Here is a 12352-nt window from a genome sequence, read left to right on the forward strand (position 1 = left end):
ATCACCGGCTATTCGATGTCAAACGAGAAGAAGCTCAATGGGCCCACTGACGGGGATTGATCCCAGACCGATCGCGCCTAATGCGAGCGATTTACCACTGGGCTACGTTCCGCCCTTGGTGGTAGTAGTAGTAGTAGTAGTAGCCTAGTAGTCAGGCACTGCGGAGTGGGGTCTGGGGGATCTACCCCCCCCCCCCCCCCCCATAATTCTGAATCAAACATATTAATGTATTGGTAGTAAATCTTAAGGTAGAGATTGCATTTGGAAATAGCATTTGAGGACATCTAAAGTTAGTTGTAAAAAAATTACGGGGCAGCATTATGTGACCCCCGAACTCCCTTGAAACTTTGCTTTGCGCGCTCAATCTGTCTCACACACACACACACACACACACACACACACACACACACCGCCCCCCCCCCCCCCAATGTCTACGTGCTACCGCCGTGTAGTAGTAGTAGTAGTAGTAGCAGCAGCAGCAGCAGCAACAATAATAGCCGTCTTGAAAGGACGTACACGGCTCCAGGTTTAATAGCCCTTATTCATTTCCGGTCATGAAAATTCACGTGACGACGTCGTAACGTAGAAACGTCTATAGTCATGACGTACGAAAGGGAATGGCCTTATTTTTCCTTTTCTTTTCCTTTTGGGTGATTCATTGCGTAACAGGTAAGTTCAGTTAGCTTGTTGGTGGTGTTGTATTAAGAAAAATATTATTGATATAACAAAATTAATTTTAAGCTTTCAGATGCGAAATTCTCAGCGATCTACGACTAAGCACTTCTTTCCGCAAATTTGCGCCAGCTTTTGTTCTTGCAACCATGGTAACTGTAAATAAAAGTAATACAAAGTTAATATGTCTTATTATAATTTTCGCCCGATACGAGTATTTGTTCGAGCAATGCACATATATTGAGCAGGGTGGAGTGGGGGTGCTCGAACACTCCTTGCTCCAATTCAATGGGTCTACCGACTGGGATCGATCCTAGACCGACCGAACATCAGGTGAGCGCTTTACCATTAGGCTGCGCCCCCACCTCCAATAACAGTTTGGCCTTCGTGAAATGGAAAGTGTAAACAATTTTGTTTTTTGTTTTTGTTTTGTTGGAGGGGTTTTAAGTGGGTACTTGAATTTTTTAGTGGGATAAGTCCCCACGATGACCCGATTTTGATCCGCCCTTGTTTTTATTCCAATATTGGATCTGCCATTGAAATATAGTTTCTGGATTAGAATGTAGGCTCAATCTGCTTCTGGTGATCCTAAAACGTTTGTTGTTAAACAAAACAAACAAACAAACAACAATATTACTATTATTACTGTTATTATTATTATTATTATTTTTATTATTATTATTATTATTATCACATAATTTATTACTATTAACAAATCCATGTAATAATATTTATTATTAGTGAATCCGTGTAATAATATTTATTAGTTTTAGCGAATCCATGTAATAATATTATTATTAGCGAATCCATATAATAATATTTATTATTATTAGCGAATCCATATAATAATATTATTATTAGCGAATCCATGTAATAATATTTATTATTAGCAAATCCATGTAATAATATTTATTATTATTAGCAAATCTGTGGAATAATATTTATTATTATTAGCGAATATGTAATAATATTTATTTTTATTAGCGAATTGATGTAATAATATTTATTATTATTAGCGAATCCATGTAATAATATTTATTATTATTAGCGAATGTAATAATATTTATTTTTATTAGCGAATTAATGTATTAATATTTATTATTATTAGCGAATATGTAATAATATTTATTAGTAGTAGTGAATCCATGTAATAATATTTATTGTTATTAGTGAATCCATGTAATAATATTTATTATTATTAGCGAATATGTAATAATATTTATTTTTATTAGCGAATTGATGTAATACTATTTATTATTATTAGCGAATCCATGCAATAGCTTCGAGACATTCCACGACACGTGCAGCCGGCTCGTACTCAACGAATGGCGTGAGTCTTTAGAGGTCCCACTTAATGATGCCTACCTTCCCGTCTACAACTATTACGGAACGCCAGGCTACATGCTGGCTAATAGACCTCCGTCTTGGAAACACTGCGGGACACGCTTTCCCATGTGGGTCAAAGGTAAGGGAAAAAAATCACTAATAATTGTTGTGATGTCATTTAAGGTCATAGGTGTATGGGTTCCCATTTTTGTAGAGGGTCAGGATGTTTATTTCCAAAATTAAATGAAAATGTCCGAATGTGGAGAACAACATTTTTCATATCAGCATTACTGTCAAACAGCTATATATATATATATATATATGTGGTTACAAACATGCAACTCATTCAGGCTAGAATGATGAAAATACATGGTAAAAAGTAGGGCCTCCACGAGTCCAAAATATAGTACTTGAGGGTCAAACTCGATCCGGACTCGAGTACCCGACACTTACACTAGATGATGATCAGACTAAGGAATAAAGTAAAATAGCATTATGCATCTTAATTCCAGCTCTGAACATGGATGCCAAATGATGTTATGTTCAGTGTTGTGAAGGACGGATGGCCAGTTTGAAAAGGGAAACTAGCACATGATCATATAATTATTGTGTAACTTATATCACTGATTATCTACTGCTGAAATTATTGTCCTACATTGTCCGTTGTATTATAGTTATGGTAATTATTATATTCCACCTTCAAGGTTCGCACATGCTTGAAAAGGCCCTAAATTTGAAGGGTTGCCCTAAAAGATCCCTATTTTGATGATCTAGCCCTAAAAAGCCCTATATTTTACAGGCAAGTTCACAAAAGACCTTAAATTGGGCCATATAAGCTCTGAAATCGATAAGACATTTTTCTCCTTCCGGAAACATTAAATAAATTGCCAAAAATACATCGTTATCTACATTCATTTGTTGATCTCTGTGCTCACTCGAACGTTGATGTGTAAACAATGCCAAAATGATACCAACGATTCATTCGTAAAACATCGTAAAACATGTTTCTAAAATACTAATCAACAGTCTTAATCTCAATGCAAACTAAAAAAAACCCCAGAATATTCTAAAATTATCTGAACTGAATCAGACATTTATGCCTGTGTGGATTCTATGTATTTATGTTTATGAATGTTTACAACGGCCCGCTCAAACACAGCTCCCATTATTTTGTCGAGTTTGTAGGTCATTGCAAATGGTGGAAAGCATAGTTTTAGTCCCTAAATTTTACTTATATTGACCCTAAAAGTCCCTAAAAAGCCCCTGAATTTAGGTTTGAAATTTCTGTATGAACCATGTTTGTATGATTACTCGAGTCCTATGAACAGACTCGAGTCTTGCAAGACTCGACCCGTGCCCGAGTACTCGTGGAGACCCTAGTAAAAAGGTCTCATGTTAGCATATTTTTCTCGTATATCTGTATAATTTTTGCCAGAATTTGAGATTTTGCTCCAACACTGTTTCATATATTTCTGTTAACGACTAAAATTACAGAGGATTTACTCTGTCTCATACACTTACTATACAGAAATCATTCCCATTGAAAACATGATAAATTATCAAACATCAAGCCCATGCAGGGAACGTTTTGTTTGAACAGTATCACATCATGATTCACTACACAAGTTACAGAGATTGTTACATAATTTTAGAACATGAAACAGTAGTTGCTAAACAATTTTCAACTGAATAGAAATATCGCTAATCAAGATTTTAAAAACAAAATGTTCCTTGGTTTGATCATGTCACCTGTAACCCTCCCTCTGCACTGTTAGTACTTTTACCTTTTTTATACTTTTAATTCCACCTTATTTCTCCAAATCCCAGTCCTCGTCTCTCCAAACACAACAGGTGCTAAATTGTCTCTTGTGGCTATCTGTGCCATACACCTGCCATTTTCCATCAGCTTAATTTAGCTGTGGGCTTAGTCTGACCACTTCGGGGAGTGTTCAGTCTATGGGCCAACATATCGAAACCATCCCCTTCCCCCCCCCCCCCCCCCCCCCCTCCCCTTAGGGATTTTCGTTCACCATGTTTTTCAGTTAGCCAGGACCCTCAGCTTTCATAATCTGCTTGTTTTCCATAAAATTGATGGTGGGGGTAAGCGCCAGGGCTGTTGCCATGGCAACACAGTGATGAAACATTGGAATTTCAGAAAATGACATATCTATGTAACCAAGCAACTTAAAAACACAAAATAAGTGTCTATATATATATAGTTTTGAAGCTGTCTAGTTGATTGCAATCACGACCTAGGTAATTTAAGGTCAAAGTCATTACACACGATCAAGGTCAATATAAATATGTGCTTAAATATCCAATGTTCCTGAATTACCGGTTAAACATCATCGTTGTCGTTGTCATCAAACATATCTTCTTACATCATCACCATCATCAAACATATCACACATGATCAAGGGCAAACTAATTTTATGACTTCCTTCGGAAAAAGTGTCGGGCCGATTGGGCTATTTTTCATTTTAGCCAGTGCTCCACAACTGGTGTAACAAAGGCTGTGGTATGTAATATCCTGTCTGTGGGATGGTGCATATAAAAGATCCCTTGCTACTAATCAAAAAAGGTAACCCATGAAGTGGCAACTGCGGGTTTCCTCTCTCAATATGTGTGTGGTCCTTAACCATATGTCCGATGGCATATAACCATAAATAAAATGTGTTGAGTGTGTCGTTAAATAAAACATTTCCTTATTTCCTGTAAAATGTCCGGTTTTGAAGGAATTCCTGTTTACCGGGGGTCCAGTCTTGAGAGGTTTCACTGTAGTAATTATAATCAATTATTTGTCAACAGATTTGCCAGCAAGCGGAGCTACAGGAACCAGCCAAGTTTTGACCGCGTGTGTTGTCTCCCCTGGGTCTAATTGTTACTATAGCTACAAGGTCCGAGTTATTTTCTGTAGAGATCTCCAAATCTACAAACTGGAGCGTCCAACCATTGATGCAGCTTACTGTCTGAGTATGTATGCAGGCACAATATTGCAAGTAAAACACTCGCCTGTGCGAATAAAAATCAGTTATGGCAATTAAAATCTACAAAAAAATTGTATTTTTGGTGATTAAAGTGTGAACCAAATTAATTGTTAACAGCTATGATAAATTACTCTCCTACCTTTCATCACCGTTAAGATTGTCTCCACTTTTTGTACAAACATAAATCTTGAAAAAACATTTACATTGACATTAACCATCTGCCATTTTTCTTTTTTTTTCTTTGTCAAATACACTTCAAGAGGGGTGGAAGCCTTCTAAGTATGTGACGTAATTAATCAGATGTTATAATGAGTGTGTTATAGCTTCATGCATGTCATGACGTTGTTAGATTACGACATATTGACCCACCTCTCGTAAAGAGTATTCCGTAAACAAGCAACATGGCAGACAGCAAATCTCAGCGAAGTCAATATCAGTGACATCGTTACAGTCTCGCATGTGGAATCTGTGTCACTGTAATGGGTTTTTTCACGATTTCTGTCTGGACAAAATTTGGGGGAAATGTAATGGTTATTAAAGGTAGGAGAGTAATTTATGGTAGTTGTTAATAATTTGGTTCGAACTTGTTTATTTTTTCACACCTAAGTGGCTGTCATTATGACATAAACCTTATTTTACAATTTATCAGTCAGACAAATACAGTAATTGAAAGTCAAAACACAAATTTGAGTGCTCGCTTGAGGTGCTTGCATCACAGGATCAAACCACCTCAGTTGATCTGTTCAACTAATTGGTGGGTTTTTTGTCGTTCCAACCAGGGCACTACAACTGGTCAAAAGCCATGGTATGTGCTTTCCTGTCTGTGGGAAAGTGAATATGAAAAATCCCTTGCTGCATTAGGAAAAATGTAGCATTTTTCCTTTGATGACTATGTGTCAGAATTACAAAATGTTTGACATCCAATTGCAGATGATTAATTAATCAATGTGCTCTAGTGGTGCCGTTAAACAAAGCAAGCTTCAAAACACAAACTTCCACATTTAGGATGGTAAATTAGGGACATATGTATATTAAAGGCATACTGTCACAGATTTAAGGACCTTATTTCTCTAAAAATTAATAATAAATCAAAATTACATTAATGTTTACAGACCAAATCTAGCTATTGCATCACTTTAACTACACCATGATGGAGTGAAATCCATGTCAACCCTCTCAGCAATGTTAGTTTTTGAATTATGGACCATTGCCATAATTCCATGATTTTTACAAAATATCATTAATAAGTGGAGTATGGTGGTTACGTAGATGGTTGAATAAAGTACATTTAGGGACAAATCAAATATATATATTTTTAAGTAATACTTTGTTAGGCCATGTAATAGGTCAGTGGTCTGTGACAATATGCCTTTAAACACTGAACATTTCTTTCCTACTGTTGACTACATCTTCAAAGTCTTAAGTAAAATAAAAAACTACAGATTTTGGTGTTTAAAATTATTTTATTCAGGTATATTTAATAAATAGTTAAATTGTTAATTATACATGTTCTTGTGAGATGTTAATTTATGTTAATTTATGTTAGTTTTGGACTTTTGAATAGAATTAACAGTTCAGTGACCAAGATTATATGAGTTCTAAGACCTTTATGTCTGTAATAAAGTCAGCTCTTGAAATATTCTTCAGATATTTACAAAAGGCATAAGAGCATTTTCTTGGAATTTCACTTAATGACTAGATCCCACTAGGAGAAACCACTGCCATGTACATCTTAAAGGCATGTTCTGAAGAAGAAAAAAAAATTAGTTAAATAAAAAAATGTTTTGACTGCAAAAATAAATAAATAAATAAATAAATAATAATAATAATAATAAATAGAAATTATATTAATACTTGATATGTTGCCTGGTGATTAACAATCCTGAGTTGGCTATATAGTAATTGTTTTCATTTTCTATAGCCAATTGGCGAGTAAATATAACAGTCCTGCTCTGCACCCTGGCATATGAGCTACTCTCAGCAAACTAAATTAAAATTAACATGATTGTAGCTCCCTTCTTTTTTTCTTTTAAAAAATGTGCCAAAATTCCTTCAAGAAATTGTGCACTACTGTCCATTTGACATTTAGCACAAAACTTGTCCCTGCCCACTACTGATTCCGGTAGGCTGCTGGTGCTTCCTTGCACTTATCAACACGGGCGGACCCCTCTTCTACCCACCCCCACCCTTTTCCTGTCCTGGACGGAGAAGCCCATGACAGCGTGCACTACAGCAGCTTGTTCTGAATGTGCACGTAAAACCCTATGACCTGACCTGACCTGCCCTTGAAAAAGTGATTGAATTTGAGTTGATTTAATGAAAAGATCTTGAAATGTGTTTAAAACACTGAGAAAATGCTTCAGTTTTAGAAAATCATCTTGATAAGTGCTTGAAAATTGAACATTTCTGCTGAAAGATTAACAAATTACCTTCATCAAGTATATATTCTTGTTATTTTATATGTTCATATGCGTGTATAACGGAATTTTGCAGATGTTACAAAAAATCAACAAGCCGATTTTTCGTGCACATGCAAGAAACTTGATGGTATAATTACCTGCAAAAACAGTAAGTACAACAACAATCTATAAAAAAACAAAAAAAAACACAATTACCAGAGTACAGAGCAATCACTAACTATTTTTATCATTTTATTTATCTTCTTTTTTTTTCTTCTTTTTTTTCTTTTTTTTTCTTTTCTTTTTTTCTTATTATTATTTTATGTTATTTTTTATTTATTTATTTATTATTTTATGATTTTTTTTTTTTTTTCATTTTTATTAATTTATTATGATTTTTTTATTAGTTTATTTACTTAAAAAAAAAAAAAAAATTATTTATTTATTTATTTATGTGTTTATATTATTACCTGTACTTTAAAAAAAAAAAAATTGTTCATTTTATTTCATTTAAAAAATGTTTTATTATTATTATATTTATTTTTATTTATTTATTTATTTATTTGTTTTTTATTAGTTTATTTACTTTAAATTTATTCTTATTTTATTTATTTATTTATTTATTTATTTATTATTTATATTACCTGTACTTTAAAAAACAAAAAAAAAACAAAAAAAAAATTGTTCATTTTATTTCATTTAAAAAATGTTTTATTATTATTATTATTATTATTATTATTTATTTTTTTAATTTTAAATTATTATTAGGTCTCATTACACAGATGTCATCTGCTATTGAAATTCATGTTAAATTGCCCACCTTCAAATGAGTAGAATTTTCTTTATTAATTATATTATGCATCACAATTTTAAAGGCCCACTATTTAATTTTTGGATGTAAATTTCAGAATTGTCCGCTTAATTTTTTTCTGTCCCGGGACAAGCCCCTGGCTATCCAGAGACAGGTCCTGGGACGGACATGCTCGAAACTCTAGTGGTATATGAGCATGTAAAAATTATACGCACTCGCACTCAAATGAACGGGTACTAGTAATTGCTATCACTTGTATTTGCTTGCACAAAACAATTTTTGCATGCAGTGACCTAGCTGGGGATTTTCAGGTGGTACGCAGACTTTTTCGGCGATGGAATAAAACACAAGTACATAGAGAATACACACATTTACATCATATATTTTAATAAACAAAACAAAATTAATCTCAGGTGGTATGGAGCTGCGTACCTGCCTATATGGAAGCTAGGCCCCTGGCATGGGTGAAAAACTGCTCGCACCCTGATATCACTAATTTAATAATCCCCTTCCAGTCCAAATGGAAGAAGGTTTTATCTCCATCCTTTGTCTGTATGTCTGTCTGTCTGCCCCACATGTAGTTTTCCAGATGTTATTTCCACAATGCATCAAGATTTTGTGTATAGCCTTATCAAGTACTGTTACAGATCATGTTTAAATTTCATGGTGATATCTCTCCATCCTAACTGGCCATGAGCAATTATTTTAGAAATCATTGATTTCAGTTGCCTTATCCTAACCGCATGAATGCGATATGACATATAAATTTCACTCACATTGGCCGGTTAGGATGGAGCTTTAGCATAGTTGTTATGGCCTTTGAACTTAGTATATCAACATTTATTGCACCTGGTAGCAAACATTGATTGCTTTAGTAGTACTTTTGAGAATGCCTGTTATTATTACTGTTGTAGGTTGAACTTTTACTATTATTATTATTATATATTAAAAAAAATCCTTATCACATTATCATTATTCATCTATCTACCCACCAATCCATTCATCCATCTATCCACCAATCCATTCATCCATCTATCCACCAATCCATTCATCCATCTATCCACCAATCCATTAATCCATCTATCCACCAATCCATTCATCCATCTATCCACCAATCCATCCATCCATTTATCCACCAATCCATCCATTTATCTATCCACCAATCCATTCATCCATCTATCCACCAATCCATTCATCCATCTATCCACCAATCCATCCATTTATCTATCCACCAATCTCATGCCCAGTCTGTATGGGATCGATCCCCGTCAGTGGGCCCATTGGACTATTTTTCGTTCCAGCCAGTGCACCACGACTGGTATATCAAAGGCCATGGTATGTACTACCCTGTCTGTGGGGTGGTGCATATAAAAGATCCCTTGCTACTAATTGAAAAGAGTATGTCTGAGATGCCATATAACTGTAAATAAAATGAGTTGAGTGCGTCGTTAAATAAAATATTTCCTTCCTATCCACCAATCCATCTACCCATCAACCCACCAATCCATCTACCCATCAACCCACCAATCCATTCATCTATCTACCCACCATCCACCCATCCACCAATCCACCACCATCCATCCATCCATCCATCCATCCATCCATCCATCCATCCATCCATCCACCCTCTGTCCATCAATTAACCTATCCAATCATATATCTATCCATTCATAGTTCCATCCACTCATCCATCCATCCATCCATCCACTCATCCGTCCATCTGTCCATTCATCAAGATTATGATACAGAATCTGAAAATATCTGTTTTAAATCATGTTTATAATTTTAGACAAATGCTAAGAAAAATCCCCATATTCAATGTATATAATATAATATATATATATATATATATATATATATATATATACAGAAACATATTACACAATTTGCATTTGCATTGCACCCAACCTTTGATAGAGCAGTTAGTACCACAAGTCCTGTTATTGGTGATAAATGTGAGTGTGTTGTAAAAATAAATTAGTTTCATCTGGGCAAAACATGTATGCAATTTTATTTCATCGAGTACCACTGTATCAAGTCGCCTTGTGCTTGAAACATGTATCGGGTACCTGTAAAAACTAAAAAAGTTCTAAAATTTGATGTGAAACTGGGATAATTGTAGACGCTATGCGTTATCTCTGAAAAGAGTATCTTGACCCCCATTTTGTGCTGCCATCCCACATTTGTTTCTGCCCTGCCCCTGATTATCGCCGCCCTTCCCTAAGTGATTGCCAAACAAAAATAATACAATAAAACATCTTGCTTTCCTCTCAAAGCCCCTGCGCGTGCTGTAACCTCACCGTGGTGCAGGGGTGTAACATTCTCTTTGAGAATGGCCAATACAGCACAAATTGAAGTTTAGAGTAAAATTCGGTGTCCGTAAAATTCTGTGATATTTGTATTTGTATTTTTGGCACAGTTCTTTACACTGTTTTTGTTTAAACCTTGAATTTTTATATTGATGTTGATCATCACTTTATTTATGTGCATTACCATAGTTTGACACCCAATAGCCGATGTATTTTTCGTGCTGGGGTGTCGTTAAACATTCATTCATTCATTCATTCATTCCTCTCAAAGCATATACAGTGTTGTCACACGTCTGATTTTCCAACTAAGAAACGTATGACAATATATACATGTATATTATTTGGTCACAGGTGTCCAAGCCGACAACAGTACCATGACATGTTTTCTTATATATATATATCTATTGTTAGTCGATGTGATTACTGACGAGCAGGCAGCCAGTGTTAAAAAGCTTGATTGAGAAGTAATCCACACTGTGTCCCACACAAACCACATAGCAAACACTCAGTTGAAAGTAAATCATCATAATAAACTAGCATCGACAGAATGTCAAATGCGAGATTCATCTTGATAAAAGGAAGGAAGGAGATGTTTTATTTAACGATGCACTCAACACAGTTTATTTACAGTTATATGGCGTCAGAAATATGGTTAAGGACCACACAGGTATAGTGAGAGGAAATCTGCTGTCGCCCCCTCATGGGCTACTCTTTTCGATTAGCAGCAAGGGATCTTTTATATGCACTATCCCACAGACAGGGTTGTACATATCACAGCCTTTGATATACCAGTCATGGTGCATGGTTGAAACGAGAAATAGCCCAATGGGCCCGCCGACAGGGATCGATCCCAGACTTTATCTTTATAATATTGCACAAAGTAAACTAGCAACACTGTTTGTTTGATGCCTGTAGGTATAACTGTTTTAATGAAATCTATCTGGACCTTTAGAACCTTTCATAATAGCCATTTTTAAAGTGTCCGAAATTAAATGCAGTGTGCAACTTGTTGCAAATATAACCATATGCCAAAATTTTTAATTTCTTTGTTCATTTATTTCTTTAATATATATTTTTATGTATTTTATTTTGTAATAATTAATTCTTTTCTTCTTCTTTTTTCATTTGTAGATTTCTTTTAACTGTTTCATTTATATATTTTAATTTACATTTATGGATGGTATTAAATGATATAAATACTACATACAATAGAAAATTAAATTTCCATTACATTCCTTACAATTTAATGTCATCCCATTGGTCCACTGTTCAAGCATGAGTTTGTTCATTTCTCGATAAAAATAACGTTGACAATGAATTTACATCATATCTGATGATGTCATTTTATATGGGCAAGTTGTCTTATTCAGCGTTATTGTTTATCAACCAAAAATAATTCAAAATAAAGTATGAACTTTCAGTGTTATTATTAGCAAGTATGATTCAAATTTAATTATAAGTATTGTCTGTTATTTCTTATACGTATGAACAAAAAAAATACGCAAACCTATCTGAGAATGGCTTTGCCTATTCACACAGTTTGCGGATGTGTTTTTTTTTGTTCACATCCCGATGAACGTAAAAGAAATAACAGACAATCTTTAAGTAAATAATATGATATTTTTAGGTGATCCAACATTTTGAAATATTGTTAATAGTATATAATTATATATTTTGTGCCTTACCTAGTACAGTAATATTGCATATGGCCATGAAAGTACTTTTTCATCAAACAATCAAATTTAAGAATAATAAATTTGGTCTTAGAAATTGATTCTTCCCCTCCTGTGAAAAAAAAGAGTAGTAAATTAAAAAGAAGCATAGATATACCTACATATATGAGTGTCA

At 34.4% G+C, this 12352-nt stretch overlaps 1 protein-coding gene across 2 annotated transcripts in view; it reads left to right on the forward strand.

Moving 5' to 3' along the window:
- Positions 1–570: 570 nt before the first annotated feature.
- LOC121387383 overlaps positions 571–12352 on the forward strand; it is a 59057-nt gene continuing 47275 nt past the window's right edge. For both annotated transcript variants that reach the window (XM_041518481.1, XM_041518482.1), the window contains exons 1-4: positions 571–669; positions 1937–2137; positions 4807–4971; positions 7479–7553. In XM_041518481.1, coding sequence (XP_041374415.1) covers positions 618–669; positions 1937–2137; positions 4807–4971; positions 7479–7553 — 493 coding nt within the window. In that variant the 5' untranslated portion in view covers positions 571–617. The remainder of the gene's footprint in view (positions 670–1936; positions 2138–4806; positions 4972–7478; positions 7554–12352) is intronic.

The sequence above is a fragment of the Gigantopelta aegis genome, chromosome 13, assembly GCF_016097555.1.
Source record: "Gigantopelta aegis isolate Gae_Host chromosome 13, Gae_host_genome, whole genome shotgun sequence".
NCBI lineage: Eukaryota > Metazoa > Mollusca > Gastropoda > Neomphalida > Peltospiridae > Gigantopelta > Gigantopelta aegis.